Here is a 19,372-nt window from a genome sequence, read left to right as displayed (position 1 = left end):
CCAGCAGCATCCAGCGCGTCCATCCTTCCCCCCCCCACCCAGCAGCGTCCAGCACGTCCCTCCTTCCCACCCAGCAGCATCCAGCGCGTCCATCCTTCCCCCCCCCACCCAGCAGCATCCAGCACGTCCCTCCTTCCCACCCAGCAGCATCCAGCGCGTCCCTCCTTCCCCCCCCCCCCCACCCAGCAGCATCCAGCGCGTCCCTCCTCCCCCCCCCCCCACCCAGCAGCATCCAGCGCGTCCCTCCTTCCCCCCCCCCCACCCAGCAGCATCCAGCGCGTCCCTCCTTCCCCCCCCCCCCCCCACCCAGCAGCATCCAGCGCGTCCCTCCTTCCCCCCCAACCCAGCAGCATCCAGCGCGTCCCTCCTTCCCCCCCCACCCAGCAGCATCCAGCGCGTCCCTCCTTCCCCCCCCACCCAGCAGCATCCAGCGCGTCCCTCCTTCCCCCCCCACCCAGCAGCATCCAGCGCGTCCCTCCTTCCCCCCCACCCAGCAGCATCCAGCGCGTCCATCCTTCTCCACCCAGCAGCGTCCAGCGCGTCCCTCCTCCCCCCACCCAGCAGCGTCCAGCGCGTCCCTCCCCCCACCCAGCAGCGTCCAGCGTGTCCCTCCCAGCAGCGTCCAGCGCGTCCCTCCTCCCTCCACCCAGCAGCGTCCAGCGCGTCCCTCCTCCCTCCACCCAGCAGCGTCCAGCGCGTCCCTCCTCCCTCCACCCAGCAGCGTCCAGCGCGTCCCTCCTCCCTCCACCCAGCAGCGTCCAGCGCGTCCCTCCTCCCTCCACCCAGCAGCGTCCAGCGCGTCCCTCCTCCCTCCACCCAGCAGCGTCCAGCGCGTCCCTCCTCCCCCACCCAGCAGCGTCCAGCGCGTCCCTCCTCCCCCACCCAGCAGCGTCCAGCGCGTCCCTCCTCCCCCACCCAGCAGCGTCCAGCGCGTCCCTCCTTTCCCACCCAGCAGCGTCCAGCGCGTCCCTCCCCCCCCCACCCAGCAGCGTCCAGCGCGTCCCTCCCCCCCACCCAGCAGCGTCCGGCGCGTCCCTCCCCCCCCCACCCAGCAGCGTCCGGCGCGTCCCTCCCCCCTCCCACCCAGCAGCGTCCGGCGCGTCCCTCCCCCCTCCCACCCAGCAGCGTCCAGCGCGTCCCTCCTTCCTCCACCCAGCAGCGTCCAGCGCGTCCCTCCTCCCCCCACCCAGCAGCATCCAGCGCGTCCCTCCTTCCCCCCACCCAGCAGCATCCAGCGCGTCCCTCCTTCCCCCCCACCCAGCAGCATGCAGCGCGTCCCTCCTTCCCCCCCCACCCAGCAGCGTCCAGCGCGTCCCTCCTTCCCCCCCACCCAGCAGCGTCCAGCGCGTCCCTCCTTCCCCCCCACCCAGCAGCGTCCAGCGCGTCCCTCCTTCCCCCCCACCCAGCAGCATGCAGCGCGTCCCTCCTTCCCCCCCACCCAGCAGCGTCCAGCGCGTCCCTCCTTCCCCCCCACCCAGCAGCGTCCAGCGCGTCCCTCCTTCCCCCCCACCCAGCAGCGTCCAGCGCGTCCCTCCTTCCCCCCCACCCAGCAGCGTCCAGCGCGTCCCTCCTTCCCCCCCACCCAGCAGCGTCCAGCGCGTCCCTCCTTCCCCCCCACCCAGCAGCGTCCAGCGCGTCCCTCCTTCCCCCCCACCCAGCAGCGTCCAGCGCGTCCCTCCTTCCCCCCCACCCAGCAGCGTCCAGCGCGTCCCTCCTTCCCCCCCACCCAGCAGCGTCCAGCGCGTCCCTCCTTCCCCCCCACCCAGCAGCGTCCAGCGCGTCCCTCCTTCCCCCCCACCCAGCAGCGTCCAGCGCGTCCCTCCTTCCCCCCCACCCAGCAGCGTCCAGCGCGTCCCTCCTTCCCCCCCACCCAGCAGCGTCCAGCGCGTCCCTCCTTCCCCCCCACCCAGCAGCGTCCCTCCTTTCCCACCCAGCAGCGTCCAGCGCGTCCCTCCTTTCCCACCCAGCAGCGTCCAGCGCGTCCCTCCTTTCCCACCCAGCAGCGTCCAGCGCGTCCCTCCTTTCCCACCCAGCAGCGTCCAGCGCGTCCCTCCTTTCCCACCCAGCAGCGTCCAGCGCGTCCCTCCTTTCCCACCAGCAGCGTCCAGCGCGTCCCTCCTTTCCCACCCAGCAGCGTCCAGCGCGTCCCTCCTTTCCCACCCAGCAGCGTCCAGCGCGTCCCTCCTTTCCCACCCAGCAGCGTCCAGCGCGTCCCTCCTTTCCCACCCAGCAGCGTCCAGCGCGTCCCTCCTTTCCCACCCAGCAGCGTCCAGCGCGTCCCTCCTTTCCCACCCAGCAGCGTCCAGCGCGTCCCTCCTTTCCCACCCAGCAGCGTCCAGCGCGTCCCTCCTTTCCCACCCAGCAGCGTCCAGCGCGTCCCTCCTTTCCCACCCAGCAGCGTCCAGCGCGTCCCTCCTTTCCCCACCCAGCAGCGTCCAGCGCGTCCCTCCTTTCCCACCCAGCAGCGTCCAGCGCGTCCCTCCTTTCCCACCCAGCAGCGTCCAGCGCGTCCCTCCTTTCCACCCAGCAGCGTCCAGCGCGTCCCTCCTTTCCCACCCAGCAGCGTCCAGCGCGTCCCTCCTTTCCCACCCAGCAGCGTCCAGCGCGTCCCTCCTTTCCCACCCAGCAGCGTCCAGCGCGTCCCTCCTTTCCCACCCAGCAGCGTCCAGCGCGTCCCTCCTTCCCCCCACCCAGCAGCGTCCAGCGCGTCCCTCCTTCCCCCCACCCAGCAGCGTCCAGCGCGTCCCTCCTTCCCCCCACCCAGCAGCGTCCAGCGCGTCCCTCTCCCCCCCGTCCCCCACCCAGCAGCGTCCAGTGTGTTCCGCCTTCCCCTGTCTCTATGCCCCGCATATGACACTCGCCCCAGGCCCCACGTACTCTAAGACCCCCTCTGCCTGCACACAATCTGCAATACCCACTGATCCCCCTCAGCATAACATTAAGGCAATGGAAGGAGAGGGGGAAAACAATGAATTAAAAAAAAAAAAACTATTAAATATTGGAAATGATAAATGTAAATACATGAAACAAAGTACAATGCATGAAAGAAAGAACAAGGGGTTGATTCATCAAAAAAGTTGCATTGATTTATTAGCACGAGCAACAGGAGTGTAGCGTGCGTGCGTAACTAAGCAACGACCGCAGCTTACAAAGCCGCGCGGTAGCGATGTATTGTGCCGCCCCACCCGGCTACTTTTTCATGCCACCCGGCTGGAAAAAAAATCCTGGGGAGAACACTGCATATATACAGTCACAATCAGATATGTATATCTGACCTTAAAAATACGGGGACTGTTTTATTGAAGCAGCACAAGTAACTAATTTTGATTGGTTTATTTCATTTTTGAGGACTAAGCACAGCTATTACTGTATATATACACATTATTTTTAATGACTCTTATCTGAGAAATAGAACATTGTATCATATTTTCTATTTTAATTACAGTTACAAATTCATTAGGAGTCGGTGCATTTTTCCCGACTCAGACTCCAGGCACCCAAAATTGCCCGACTCCCGACTCCACAGCCCTGGTGCGTACACACGCCGGACTATCGTTGGAACGCCCACCCAGCGGGAGGCGACGACGGACCAGTCGTTGCCTCCAGTCCGGCGTGTGTACGGACCTTTACTCTCCTCTGCCTGATTGTGTATGCATTGCCCGCCCTCCCCCCAGTCTTCAGGCACTCCCACCCAGCTCTGCAATAGATAATGCATTGTCTTAGCATAAGAAATATTGGCCTGATAGGAACAGAGGAGTGGGAGGGGAAAACAGGAGGGAAAGAGGCTTCCGCCAATCACGTTGCATTAGTCAAGTCTAAAAGGGAGTAGAGAAGCAAAAAAGGACAACTGAACAGGCCCTGCAACTTCCTTTGTGCGGCAATGTACCAAATAAGAGTCAGATAACTGAGGAATGATCATTTATCAACAAGAAAAGTAATAGCGATTTTTAATTTTGGATTGCCTGGTCAGTATCCTTATTACTCATTTACCAGATAAAAATAATTGATTTTTGATTTTATGCCTGACAGTTACACTTTAATGGTCCAAAATTCAAGTTTTGGCTGTTCTGTATTGGATCCTATTTTTTAACTAACAACTGTTTCAGCTAGAATTATGATTTATTGATTACCTACATGTAGATACACGCTGATTATATTACCGTACTTTTAATATTGCTCTACATAATGCATATTCCGTTTATTAACTTTGGTCGTTAAGTCATCACCATTTACTTTTACACACTCACTTATCTTGATGTAAAATTGCTTTGGTGTCTTGTCTTGACACGGACAACTTAGGTGCAATAGACTTTTCTGGATTAACCACCTGGGCGTTACAGACGAGCAGTAACGCCGCAGTGGATTGCTCAGGCCCTGGTGGGCAGATTTGCATAATTTTTTTTTTTATTTTTTTTTTTAAATATGCAGCTAGCACTTTACTAGCTGCGTTTTCCCGATCCGCCGCGAAAGAGCCCCCTCACGCAGACCCCTTGCGCAGCCTGGCAAATTACTGCCAGGGTGCGCTATGGGGTGGATCGGGACTCCCTCTGACGTCAGTCCGATCGTCGCCATGGCGACGGAGGAAGCCCTACAGGAAATCCCGTTCAGAACAGGATTTCCTGATGGGTATTAACGCTGGCGGCAATCGGAAGGGTGGGGGAATCATGTAGCTAGCGCTAGGCTAGCTACATGAAAGAAAAAAAAAAAAAACTCCAGCGGCCGTGTGTAATCAAAACGCCAGGGAGGTTAACCTTTTCAGACTTTGTAAACCCAATGAAGGGAAGTTGTACTAAATAACGCACTGGTCCAGCGTTTCTCAAACCTGTCCTCGTGACTCTCCAACGGAGCATGTCTTGCAGACAACCTTCCCTATGCACAGGTGGGGTAATTAGTGTCTCAGCTACATGGAATCCACCAAGCTGAGGCACTAATTACACCACCTGTGCATAGGTGAGGTTGCTTGCAAACCATGCCCTGTTGGAGAGTGAAAAGGTCAGGTTTGAGGGCACGATTCCACTTGAGCGGCGCGCATCTACGAGACGGCTCTTCCGGGTCTGCGGGGAAAGCAGACGAATCCCATGGCACGGCTATGGGATCCGTAGCCTCCCGCGCCGATTCGGATGGAAAAGCCGGCCAAATCGCTAGCGGTAGCAATTCAACAGGCGTTACCATTGCACCCTATGGCAGAGATTCCCCGCACTATTCACTTGCTGGGATACGTTGCGGATACGCGGCAGTTTCCGCTCAAGTGGAAACACGCCCTAAAAGACACTGCACTTGTCAAAATCTATTGGAGCTCCTGAATTGTCTCCTGAGTAAGCGTGCCACACCTTTTTATTGAGGATTTTAAAAAGGCTGTTCTTCGGCACTTCTTTTCAGAAAGATGTATATTATCCAATTTAAATGTACCCTCTTGGAGAGGAACAATCAGTAATCCCACCTCTAAAGGGACGTCACAGCAAAGCAACAGTACTGTGACCATTTATGCAGGGTGGCCCCTTTATTACAATCCATCCCGAAAGCTATACAGCGGTTGCCCATAGTTTATATTTGCTGAATCTACCCAATATTTGCAGAATCTACCCTGTTAACCTGCCGAGATGAGCTTCACTAGGATAAGTGCACGTGACACTACTAGGAATTACAAAAGCCAGCAAAAGCTGCTCATTTGGTTGAGAAGATGGGGCATCTTGTACGGGCTAGAGATCAGGGAATTAAAGTGTATTGGATGTGAACAGTGTGGTGTAAGATTTCACAAAGCGGTGTAAGGGCAGAGATGTGTGCATCAGTGGCCACTCCTACAAGCAGGGCTGTGGAGTCGGAGTCGTGGAGTCGGGCAATTTTGGGTGCCTGGAAAATGCACCGACTCCTAATGAATTTGTAACTGTAATTAAAATAGAAAATAAGATAAAATGTTCTATTTCTCAGATAATAGTCATGAAAAATAATGTATATATACAGTAATAGCTGTGCTTGGTCCACAAAAATGAAATAAACCAATCAAAATTAGTTACTTGTGCTGCTTCAATAAAGCAGTCCCCGTATTTTTAAGGTCAGATATACAGATCTGATTGTGACTGTATATATGATGTGTACACAGGAATCTCATATATACTAAACATCTATGCTGTAAGAATAAAGCCTGATGTGTAGCTGTGTCACTAATAGAGATGGTCAATGAGATGGAAATAATTCTGCATTGATGCTGATTTATGCAAATTTATGCACTCCCTTTGCTGATGAAATCAAATAATTTGATAGGTTGTTAAAATTTGGTTTGGTGACTACTTTTTATCCGTCTCAGGTACCCTTTAATTTGTAAAGTTTTATACATACCTGGGGCTTCCTCCAGCCCCCTTCAGGCTAATCAGTCCCTCGCTGTCCACCACCCGGATCTTCTGCTATGAGTCCTGGTAATTCAGCCAGTCAGCGCAGTCCGGCCGCATGCCGCTCCCACAGCCAGGAACATTCTGCACCTGCGCAATAGTGCTGCACAGGTGTAGTATGCTCCTGGCGGCGGAGTGTGTGCATGCGCACTACGCCCGACTGGCTCAAGTACCTTGACTCATAGCAGAAGATCGAGGTGGTGGAGGAGGACAACGAGGGACTGATTATCCTGAAGGCGGCTGGAGGGAGCCCCAGGTCTGTATAAAACTTTAATTTCATCTGTCTCAGGTTTACTTTGTTACACAGTAGTACTATACTCTACATATGCACTCCCCACAGAGCTGCAGGGAATCCACTGAGAATGCTGTGCACATTGAACACAGAGGTGTTGTCTGTCACCCATAAACCTTGTTCAGATTGTGCATGAAGAATGTGTAATAGAGGAAGAATCTCCTCATTCCCCCTGCAGAGTACCTGCACATCATTCTTACATGTACCCACACTTACATTGCCTAGGGCCTGATAGATGTTCTTTGTTCCGGTTTGTACCTTTTACAAGTACTCTTACCAAGGACTAGTTTTAGTCTAAAGGGAATAAATATAGTAGTCTACATATCCTTCTCACTTCAGTTGTCTTGTAAAATTCCTAAGCGTTGGCAGTTAAGAGACGAATTTCATGTTACATACTTTTAATCAACAAAATTGTAATATGCAAATTAGAGGAGTCTGAGTCAAGGAGTCAGAGTCGGTGGAATCCTAAACTGAGGAGTCGGAGTCGGTGGATTTTTGGACCGACTCCACAGCCCTGCCTACAAGGTGGGTGCACTTTAGTGCAGAAAACTCCTACAGGATGTTTACAGCTGAGAGAAGAGGATATGACATAAGCAGTAGACCTCCAGGTCACTCTCAGATTCAGTACTTCCTACTTGATAGGATTTAATGTACTGTATATACTCAAGTATACGTCTAGAAATTTAGGTCTGATTCACTTCATAAAAGTATAAGGGTCAACTTATACACGAGTCACGTGCAACACTGAGTAATGTGTGAACTACTAGTGAAATTCCCAATTGCAACAATTTACCTTGTGGTAAGTGATACTTTGAGTAAAGGAAATGTCAAGAAAATACAAGTCTGAAAATCCTGGCCACAAGAAGTCACAAGAAAACATGCAGGGGAAAATACTGAGCTGCATAAAGGGAGTAAATTGTAGCACTTGGAGGCCTGGAGGAGGTATTGGCTGCACTTAAGGGACAGGAGGGGTTAATGGCTGCATGCAAATACTGTATGCAGTACAGTCATTAAGCCCTGCTGAGCCCCAAGTGCAGCCATTAACTTTGCTGGGTGCACACATCAGATAAAAGTCTTTGGAAAATGAAAGATCACAGACCAATTTTACCCCCTTCCATGTGGTATGAGAGCCATACCTACACAGTTTAGTCTATTGAGCTGAACTCCCCATCAGATAAAAATCTTTGCAAGATGCAGTACAAATGAAACAGAACAGTATCTGCAAAAGATCAGTTCCTGCAAAATGCATTCAAAGTCTATGATATCTGCAGTTCTCATACACACCTTAACAGACATTCATCTGCAGATCAGATCCACCAAGATGCAGTGTTCTCTCCAGGCTGTTTTAGCCGGGCTAGTTTTGGCGAGCACCCGGCTGTCATCAGCTCACTTCCTCCTCTGTTGTAAGTAGAATTGTGTAGAGAAACGCAGCCCTGTATTCTCTCATCTCACCCCACCCGGCTACTTTTTCATGCCACCCAGCTGGAAAAAAATTCAAGGGAGAACTCTGAAGATGGATCTTCAGATCTGCAGATAATTGTCTGATCTGCAGATGAATGTCTGTTAAACAAGGTGTGTATGAGATCTGTAGATATAGACTTTGAATGAATTATGCAGATACTGATCTTTTGCATGTGTACAGCATCATGTAAAGATTTCTGTCTGATGGAGAGTTCAGCTCAAAAGAATAGACTGTGTTGGTATGGCTCTCATACTACATGAAAGGGGGTAAAATTGGTCTGTGATCTTTCATTTTCCAAAGACTGATCTGATGTGTGTACCCACCTTTTTAATAAGAGTCAATAAAAAAGTCCAGCTTAAGAGTGTTGAATACTGGCGTCGACTTATTCATGAAGTCGACTTGTATTCGAGTATATACACACGGTAATTTTTATCGCCATTTTTGACTCCCAGCTGCTTAGTGATCACAAGCTTCCACCACTTCAAAAACTAGGCTTTTGTGGTTCAAGAGAACCACACCTACAATCTATGTGTTTACTATTTACCTACATCAGTGTATTACTTCAGCTAATATCTGGAAATATGCCTGAAGAAGGGGGACTAGATCCCAGAAAGCTTGCATAATTTAACTTTATTAATTAGCCATTAAAAAAAAAAAAAAAAAAAAAAAAAAAAAAGTATTACTTTTACCAGACTTTTTTTCAAACTAAATGTTTTAAGAGAAAATTTTAATAACTAAATATGTGATAAAAAAAGAAAAAAAAACACAACGGTCTGAATGTAAATGGATGGGACAAATTCCACTATAGTGATTGCGATTAGGGAAATCGCCATTTAAAGGGACTCGGAGCAGTGTAGAAACTATGGAAAGATGCATACCATTTTGAAGCTCTCTTTCCTCTTTCCAACGACACATAAACTGCCGCCCTACGCCTTTTAGTATGATATTTCTGCAATCGCGGCAGGCGAGATTTCACTCGCGAAAACTAAAAGTGTAGGACGGCGGTTTATATATCGTTGGAAAGAGGAGAAAGAGCTTCAAAATGGTATGCATCTTTCCATAGCTTCTGCACTGCTCAGAGTCACTTTAAGCATTTTGGGCGAGTTTACATTCTAATAAAATGTATAGGAGCAGGGAAATTGCTCCCAAATTCACTTGCAAAGCGCTACCACAAATCGCTAGCAATTGTGATAGCATTTTCTAGTGGTTTCCAGGCCTAAAGGTTAATTTGTACTTTGCAAAAAGAATTGCCAAATTTGAAACTTTTCACCAGGTTCTGCAAATCTGATCAGCCTACTGCAAGGATCTAATTCAACAGCTGCAAGCATACATTTTCTTCTGCGCTTGCACAACTTCCATCTACTTTATAGTGCATGCGCAGTAATGCGTATTGTCCCTCACCTCAATCCTCTGCTTGGCGGGCTGGTAAATCCACCACTCAGGGCGCACAACACATGCACGCCTACATCACTGGGAGCATACCGCGCAGGATGATCCTGCCGGTAGCACGATGATTGAGCGTGCAGCTGAACTGTGCATATGCAGACTAACCCCAACAGGCAGATTTGCCAGGCATCGAGACGGTATGGAGGATGGCAAGGAAGCGTTCGGCATGAAGAGAGCTGGAGGAAGCCCCAGGTATGTATATTTTTTTTTATAATCTTATGTACACTTTAAAGGGACACTGTAGGGGGATCAGGGGAAAATGAGTTGAAGTTACCCAGGGCTTCTAATGGTCCCCCACAGACATCCTGTGCCCGCGCAGCCATTCACCGATGCTCCAACCCCGCCTCCAGTTCACTTCTGGAATATCCGACTTTAAAGTTTGAAAACTCTTGCGACTGCGTTGCCGTGTCCTCACTCCCGCTGATGGCACCAGGAGCGTACTCTGCAGGCCCCTTATCACACCCCCCATCACCCGGAGTGCACTGCGCTACAGCCTAGCGGAGGATCTAGTTGGCCTGGGAGGACACGAGGAACCGATGAGCCTGAAGGAGGCTGGAGGAAGCCCTAGGTATGTAAACATTTTTGATTGTTTTAATGATCTCAGGTACACTTTAAAGTCATCAATATAACATACACATATGCTGTTTTGCAAACTATGCTACTTTATTGAAACATTAGCTCAAATGTATAAAAAAAAAAAATATACATGTTATATTTAGTAATAAACAATACATATAAAGACAGAGCTGTTAATTGTATTTAATGATAATTATCTTTCATCATACATCCTTTAGGCCTTTCCTGACTTATGCCTGATAACAAGTGAAAAATTATTAACACTATATTTCCCATTTAGCAGCCAATGATATGAGCGATTTTGCAATAATAAAAGCATTTACCCATACACAGGTATGAACCTGTACAGGGAGGTAGGCAGTATTTTCTGTTGCATACAGGAGAATGTAGCATCTCATACGCCTGTTCAGTGATAAGCGCTAAGCAGCAGACAGCATGGCGGCGCCGGCTATACTCACGGGGTGCTACGGTCGCTGTATTCATTAGCAACTGTCTCGATCCCTCCGGCTCTGGCCACAGCGACATAGCAGCTTTGAAAGCCCAAGTCAAAGCCCACCACAGACATGACTGCAGCTGGGGACTCTAGCAGCACCACGCGAGGAAGGAGAGCGGCAACACTGCACTCCGGCACAGGGAGATGAATGGAGCCCTGGAAGATCTCGAAAGATCTCGCTGTCAAAGGAGGAGTAAAATCAAGAAACAGTGCCGGCACATCTCGCGATAACTAATACGTAATAACCTCACTCGAACCCAACCAATCCGCACCTCCCTGCGCCTCTGCATGACCAATAACTACAGACGCAAAGTAAATCGTCACCATAAGGAGTAGGCGGTACTTAATGACTAAGCTGACCCCCTTACGCTGCGATTTTCGAGCGTTTGAAGGGGAGGAGGCGGAGTTCCGCCGCGTCCAACTGCGTCACGCGCACGTTGATGCAGTTGCTAAGGTTACTGCAAAGTAGGGAGGCAATCCCAACCACAAGATGTGATGTGCCGTCACGGCAGCTATTTATAGCGTTTTTATGATGATGTTCTGTTATTTCGAATACATTATTAATAATATTATAATTACCTATTTATACTGTAAATATTAAAATATTTGTGACTGAACATTTTTTATATACACGCCCTAGTTGTTCTCTTTCACCGATATACTTGGCTTGCTATACAGTTGTTATTTAACTTAAGTGTTGAATATTATGGGTATACATACCATTGTCCTGTTATTTGTCTTGTCTCATGAGGTACTGAGGTTGAAAGTGTCAATAAATTGGTTAAAGGACCACTATCTTGAAAAGTACAGACTAACCAGCAAGCTCATGGTGGACCAGAACTCATTGGAGTGCGTGAGTGTGTATCTCGAAAAAGTAGGCAGTTAAAAACTGACAGAACCAACAGGTTTTGGGCCAGTCCATCTCTTCATGGGGGATTCTCAGGGTTTTCTTTGTTTTCAACAGCATTTCCTGAACAACAGTTTAACTGCCAAAACAGTTATATGCCAGTCAGCCTCCCTAATCACTTGCACACTATTTTGTCAGTTAGACTTTCCTGGACTAGAGGAAACATCTCCAAATCTGTGGGCCTTCAACTACTTCCGGGTCGCAATGACCCGGAGTAGTACGCCTGTGCTGCCCGGCGGAGCGCGTCCTAGATCGCGCTCCTGTTGCCGGGCACTTTCTGCGCGTGTGGTCGTGACGTCATTGCGACGCGAAAGTAGTTGAAGGCCCATAGAGATTCGCCCGGCGAACGGTTCGGGCCATATCTATCCTGGACCAAACATGGCGGCATACCTATGGGTATTGGCTCCGCCCCAAACCCTGATAGTACAGATCACCTATAAGTTTAAAGAACCCGCCCCCTCCAGCCTTTCTTTTTTCTGTCCTCGAATGGACAGGTTCGCCTATTTGTTTGTTTTTGTTTGATTTTTTTTTTCCTAGTATTTACCTGTGCACGCGGGTTCAGCCTCTCCCGCGTGGTAAGAGCGTCTTATACCCTTAAATAGCACTGTTGTGCGTTGCAGAGTCCTGATGAGTGTGTAAATGAGAGGTTACTCACCCAGCTCTCAGCATTCCACTGACGAGATCTCCCCTCAGTCAGGGGCACCTCTACCTACTTAATTCTGAGGTTTCTCTAGCTACCTAATACTTGGGGGCACCTCTAGCTACTTAATTATGAGGTTCCTCTAGCTACCTAATACTTTGGGGCACCTCTAGCTACTTAATATTGCTGTTAATTCTGGCTAATACTAAGGGGCATTTGTAGCCATCTGTGATGGACAAGGGAAGTAAGGGAGAGGTAACAGCTGGGACAGCCAGCACACTTGCGGTGTGATTTGGTGTGGATTTGTAGGTTCATGTAAGGTGAAGTACAAGGTGCCAGGACATTTGTGCCTATAGGCTCCTGTGAGGTAAATCCTAGCCTGACACTCTGTCTTTGGTCAGTACGCTACACTAAGGCTTTGCAAAGGAGAAGCTGATTATCAGCTGTACAGCAGTTGTAAACAGGGGTGCTCGGATAGTACTTTTTAAAATCCGAATTGATCCGGATCCGCATATCCAGATATCAAGATCAGGTTCGGATATCCAAATCTGACTTTTTAGATATCCGTTTGAAAGGGGATATCCGGACGCATTATCCGCGGATATTATTATTATTATTTATTGTATTTATAAAGTGCCAACATATTACACAGCGCTGGACATTAATTTAGGTTACAGACAATATTTAGGGGTGACATACAGCAATATGACAATACAGGAATACAAAAAAACCAGATCACACAGCACAGTATGAGTACAAGGTAATTCTTAGTCAGTCACTGGATGGGAGCATGGAGATTAGGCAAGTTAGGTTCACTCAAATGCATAGCATGGGTGCACAGTAATGGAGGTGCATGATCAGGTAGGACACAAAAGGAGGAGGACCCTGCCCAAAGGCTTACAATCTAGAGGGAGAGGTAGGGACACGAGAGGTAGGGGACCAGAGTTCAGCTGTGGGTTTTGAGCAATTGTGAGGGGTGGTAGGCCAGAGAGAAAAGGTGAGTTTTGAGGGCCTTCTTGAAGGTGTTCGGACAAAAAAACGAAAGTGCCCTTTTAAATGCTTCCAAACCGTTTTGGAAGGTGAAAAACACCACCTCCACCTCCCTCTCCTCCCTGTTCATGGATCTTGTCTTCCAGGGATTTGTAGGATGTCAAAAGCAAGCTCACATACATTGGCCAGGAATAAAACCCAGGCCAACTGCTTGGAAGGCAGCTATGCTCACCACTATACTGCCACACAGTGAATGCTTCACTGTAGGAAAAAGTGGTGTTAAACTACCTGGAGCAGACTTACTTCCTCCCTCCAAAAGACACACATACATCCCCATAAAATCATTTAGCAGCAACTGTGTGCACAGTTTCTGTGGCGTAATTGGTTAGCGCATTTGTCTGTTAACCGAAAGGTTGGTGGTTCAAACCTACCCAGGGATGGCCTTTCCTTTCCTTTTGTGTTCAACAGTTGTCAGAAGAGAACCCCAGATAGCCATTTAGCAGCAACTGCATGCACAGTCTCTGTGGCGCAATTGGTTAGTGCATTTGTCTGTTAACCGAAAGGTTGGTGGTTCAAACCCACCCAGGGACGGCCTTGCCTTTTGTGTTCAACAGTTGTCCGGAGAGAACCCCAGATAGCCATTTAGCAGCAACTGCATGCACAGTCTCTGTGGCGCAATTGGTTAGCGCATTTGTCTGTTAACCGAAAGGTTGGTGGTTTAAACCCACCCAGGGACAGCCTTGCCTTTTGTGTTCAACAGTTGTCCGAAGAGAACCCCAGAAAGCCATTTAGCAGCAACTGCTGGTAATCCGCGAATATCCATGTTATACATCCAAATATCCGCAGATAGCTATTCAAATTTTTTTTAAAATCCGAAATCCGAATCGGATCGCGTAAAAAAGTTTGGATATCCGGATTACCCGGATATCCGGAATCCGGATGAGCATCCCTGGTTGTAAAGTGCTTTTCCCCCATAGGTCTCAAACTTCATAGACATATTTCATTTTAGGTGCAGCCTTGAGCGCTGTCATTTGTCTGCCTGCTTGATGAAATGTGTATACCATTTATGATCAGCAGCACAAGGAAAATTATGTTTTTATTGTTAGACTAGTGTTAGGTCTTCCCCGAGAGGGTCCGTCATCGCCGTGGGAAAGTCCAATATGGAATAATCTGTGCACAAATAATTTACTGAAGCTAACATACCTCCTTTGTTATACCTGTTTTCAGTGCTAGTTGTGTAATGTTTTCCAGTTTCTGGAGCTCTGCACATCCATGCAGATAGCTCATTCGGGTACAGACTCTGTATGAAAGCGCTGCCATGTCTCCCGCTGTACAAATTACTATGGTTTATGTGACCCCCAAGAAAAGAGGCCAAGGTAAAGGTAGGAGAGCAGAGAAAATGGAAAAAAAAATAAACAGCATTGAAGTGAACAGGAGGACATGCAAAAAAAAAAACAAAAAGAAGAAGAAAGCAAGCATGGCGTACCTATCTCAGTTTTAACTTTGTATGTACTATCTTTTTCAAGTAGATTGTAAGCTTCGCAAAAAAATAGTTGCTTAAAAATGAATGAATTAGTGAATAAGAAAAAATGAAAAAAGTTATTCATCCCTGCATAATCTATAAGGTCCCCAGACACTGCGTTGCCCCTTATTGCGTCTGAACGCTCCCTTGTGCTTCCACTGTAAGCCCTGTTCACAGCTCCGCATATTTATAGTTGGAGCAGGTTGCACGCTATCCACTCCACTCCCTTGTGGATCACTCTCCTGAACAGCTGTACAGAAGAGCTGCAGCTGAAAGCATCATGGACATGTTTAGTTCAGAAACATTGAAACAGCACATGCCCAGGATGTTCCTCGCAATGGCTCCTACACAGACCTGTGCTGGACCACACACACAGAGACTGCACACGGAGTGGACAGACCATGCTCCTGTAACGATTGGTGTCAGCAACACAGAGTTTTTTCTGATTATTGGTGATCTGCAGTATCACCAATAATACAGATGCTATACCTGATTATATGGTGATCTGCAGAATCACCAATGATACTAGTATAGCTAGACACGGGACACCCAATGTGATAAAGTGTTTGGTGCAACAGTAATCAGAGAGGAGCGGGAGATACAGACACTACTGCAGCCAAGGATTCCCCGAAGAGCAGGGAATCAGACTGCACTGCAGCCAGTGGACCCCAGAGGGGCAGGTTGCCACTGACTGTGCTGAAGATGATCTCCTAATGTGGAGGAGATACAGACTGTACTGCAGCCCAGAATTCCCTGAGGAGCAGGGAACCTTGGATAGTACTGCAGCCAGTGGACACCTGAGGAGCAGGGACCACTGGCTGGGCTGCAGGAGAGAGAACTGAGTGAGAGAGAGGTATAATAGAACTGCAGCCGAGGATTCCCTGATGAGCAGGGAATCAGATGGTACTGCAGCCAGTGGACACCTGAGGGGCAGGGACCACTGACTGGGCTGCAAGAGTGGAAACTGGTGAAGTGAGAGATGTGATCGGGCTGCAGCCAGTGGACTCCTGAGGGGTAGAGACCACTGACTGAACTGCGAGATGGTCTTTCTGAGGAGCAGGTGACCCTTGCAGCTAATGAACACCTGGAGAGCAAGTGTCACGGATAGTACAGTGAGTCTAATCACCCAAGGAATGAGTGACAGCCAGAAAGGTCAGACAAGCCAGGTCGGCAACACACGGACAGATAAAGTACAGAGACGGAAGACTGATTCGGTATCCATGTACAGGCAAGGTTGGCAACAGGTTATCAGATAGGCAAAGGTACCGAATCAGTAAGCAGGAGAGTGGTCAGGAAAGCCAGAGATCATAACAGGTAACAGTATATATCTCAATCCTAGTCTTAGGTGTGAGGTCCTTGGTCTCAACACCTGGGAACTAGTCTAATACATACACAATACAATAATACTTTTGAGGCTATCAACGGAAACTGACTAAGTGTGAATTCCCAGCTCCGGGAGGTTCTAACACACTGCAAGATCTGACTGGGGTCTGAGTGCTCACACGTAAGCATTCGCAACAGCAGACAACTTGCAACTGACAGGCAAGTCCTATATATACCCAGAGCGCTCCACAGCGCCGCCCCAGTCACTCAGCCAATCCGGAGCATAGCTGGGATCAGCTGACTCCCCTTCTGCTAGCAGGTCCTGTCGCCTGGCGCGCGCGCGTAGCTCTCAATCTGTGTGCACTAGAAAGACCAGGCGAACCAGCAGTATGTTGCTGCGCGGCAGAAGCCGCCAGCTGGAACGCGGAGATAGCCGCCCTGCCGCTTGCCCACGCGGCGGCATCTCCGCTATTCATTACAGCTCCTTTGAACTCTCTCTAGGGTTAAAAATGAGGGCTATAGTGGCAGCACGGAGGGAAGGCCGGCACAATGAAGGGTCATGCAGTATTTTGGGACTTGTACTTAAATGTACTTTTCACATTTTTCTCACCTCATGTTCACTTTAATGCTTTTTTTTGGAGTGGAATCCTCCTTTAAAGCCTAAATAACCACTTTAGGATTCTGCGTACGCTTAACTACGCCCCTGAATCCTGAAGTGGATTGCATGGAAACTGCCGCTCGTATGAGCGGCCGTTCCATGTCAGTTCACGGAGGGTGTCTCCGTGAACACCCTGCGAGCCGCCGATCGTGGCTCGCAGGGTAAATGTAAACACGCGGGGAAGATCTTCCCCGGTGTTTACATATATACGGCGCTGCTGCGCAGCAGCGCCGTAGAGGAGATCGGCGATCCCCGGCCTCTGATTGGCCAGGGATCGCCGGCATCTGATAGGCTAAAGCCTATCCTATCCGGTGCAGGACAGCTTTCCGTCCTGCGCCGCACACAGGGGACGGGAGAGGGAGGGAAGGAGGCAGAGGGAGGACTAGTGCTGCGGAGGGGGGCTTTGAGGAGGGCGGCGATCAGACCCCCCCAGCAGGACATCCCCCTAGTGGGGAAAAAAGGGGGGAAGTCTGATCGCCCTGCCTGATTTCTGATCTGTGCTGCGGGCTGAAGAGCCCCCGCAGCACAGATCAGCCAAACCACCCGGAATCCGGAAGTGGTTAAACCCACTCTTAAACAATGAAAAATTTAGCAACCATGGTGATTCATGTAAATGAAAAATATTACCTTTTGAAATTAACCTCATTAAATTGAAAAATTCTTTGTGTAGTTAAGGTTGCTGCAGCTGTGCATCCATCCACATAGGCTTAAAGGGAACCTGAGATGGCCCCAATGTGTTTATTTATACTTACCTGGGGCTCCCTATGGCTCCATGAGGTCTGTGGACTCCCTCACTGCCCTCTCTGGCCCCTTTGTTGGATCTCTAGTGATGCCAGAGTACCACACAAGCCATTCTTATCACCAATCCTCTGCCCTCTGCAAGCTGCTCTGTCGCATGCCACTTGTCTCCTCTTTACCCCCCTGCATAGCAACCTATATTTAGTTAGTTAAAGGAACACTATTGATTAACATGTTTTTTTCAATTGACATATGAAATGTTTGGGAAGTGCTACTAAGTACTGGTGTATACATTTGAATTCTTTGTTTACTGTTATCTAATTTCTTTCACACTTTACTGACGGCAATTCTGACGACAGACTGAGCCATGAGGGGAGGGTCATTCCTTCACAGTGAATCTGTTTACTCTGTATGTGTGTGAGAAAGCTCTGCCTATCTCTGACTGAGCTCTCTGCAGAGAGCAGAGGAAATGTGTAAGGATCGGTGTAAGCAACCAGAGAGAATCCGATTGTTGGCGATCTGCAGTATCACCAACAATACAGATGTTTACCGATTATTGATGATCTACAGAATCACCAATAATACAAGCGCAGCTAAAGTCTGGACGCCCAATACAACAATTGACAATGAGACAACAATAATAATAATTCACACATATGTGGAAATATCCACCACACGGTAATTCCTCAGAAGTGTGGTTACCTCTGAATGGGAACCCCGTGTGTGAGATCCTCAAGCCAGGCAGAGAGAGGAGTCTCAGCCCCTGGCAGTAATCGTCTGCTAGGGCAGGCGTCTCGGAGAGGCAAGCCTCAGAGATAGCCCACCAGTGGGAGACGTTCCACTGGAGGGAGAAAGGTCAGACAAGCAGAGGTTCGGCAACAGAGAGACGGCAACAGTACAGGAACGGAAGGCTGATTCAGAGTCGGTAAACAGGCAGGGTCAGCAACTTTGAATCAGATAGGCAGCGTGTAACGATCGGTGAAGCACAGAGAGGATCTGATTACCGGTGATCTGCAGTATCACTGGGAATACAGATATATACCAGATTATAAGTGATCTGCAGTCTCACCGATAATCCGATATACTAGCTAACCTCTGTTCACCTGAGTAGAGTGTAGTGTTTGGTGTAACAGTAACACTTTGAGGACTAGGCCTCAGTGCAGCAAGGAGTACTGCACAGATTCCTTCTGCAGACCTGAGCTCTCCAAGACGGGAGGAGTCAGACTGACAGTAGGAAGGATGTCTGGAAGTGACCCTCAGGAGGAAAGGTCGCTAACAGAGCGAGGAACCGCCTCTAACGGTAAGGTCGGTTCTCGAGGTCGGACAAGCCAGGTCGTACACACACGGACAGATAAAGTACAAGATCAGGAGGCAAAGGCGGAGTCTAAGTACAGGCAGGGTTCAGTAACGGGGTATCAGAAATATCGAGGTACAGAATCAGGAGGCTGAGGCGGAGTCTGGAAACGAGCCGGGGTTCGGCAACAGGGTATCAGAAATATCAAGGTACAAGATCAGAGTTCAGAAGGGTAGTCTAGGCAGGCAAAAGTCATAACAAATAATCACAATCAAACTAGTACTTTAAGCTATCAACAAAATCTAGCTAAGTGTAGGATTACAGCTCCAGCTGGTCCCGGCACACTTGCGGATCTGACTACGGATCTGGGTGCTTCCACATATGTGATCGCACGCCAGACAAAGAGCAAGTGAACAACCAGCAGTATATATACTCTAGGACCTTTCCAGGACCTCCCTAATTGCTGGTCCAATGAGAGCAGTGGAATTTGTCAGCTGACCCAGCTGGTCAGCCGACACCCTTCTAACTGCTATTTAAACTCTGCCTCTGTGCTCGCGCGCGTGTAAGTCTGAATCTTGGTGGACTATCAGTCCCAGCCACACCAGTACTGTCTTGCAATGTATCCAGTGAACTGAGTGCGGGAGC

The 19,372-nt window shown here is 49.4% G+C and overlaps 1 protein-coding gene across 1 annotated transcript in view; it reads right to left on the bottom strand.

The window, feature by feature from the left end:
• The window catches only part of HSPA4 (heat shock protein family A (Hsp70) member 4), a 92,231-nt gene extending 81,345 nt beyond the window's left edge, over nucleotides 1–10,886 (bottom strand). The window contains exon 1 of the mRNA XM_068277476.1: nucleotides 10,621–10,886. Coding sequence (XP_068133577.1) covers nucleotides 10,621–10,727 — 107 coding nt within the window. The 5' untranslated portion in view covers nucleotides 10,728–10,886. The remainder of the gene's footprint in view (nucleotides 1–10,620) is intronic.
• Nucleotides 10,887–19,372: the final 8,486 nt, after the last annotated feature.

This window comes from Hyperolius riggenbachi, chromosome 3, assembly GCF_040937935.1.
Source record: "Hyperolius riggenbachi isolate aHypRig1 chromosome 3, aHypRig1.pri, whole genome shotgun sequence".
Taxonomy (NCBI): Eukaryota; Metazoa; Chordata; class Amphibia; order Anura; family Hyperoliidae; genus Hyperolius; species Hyperolius riggenbachi.
This window is presented reverse-complemented; position numbering and strand designations above follow the sequence as displayed.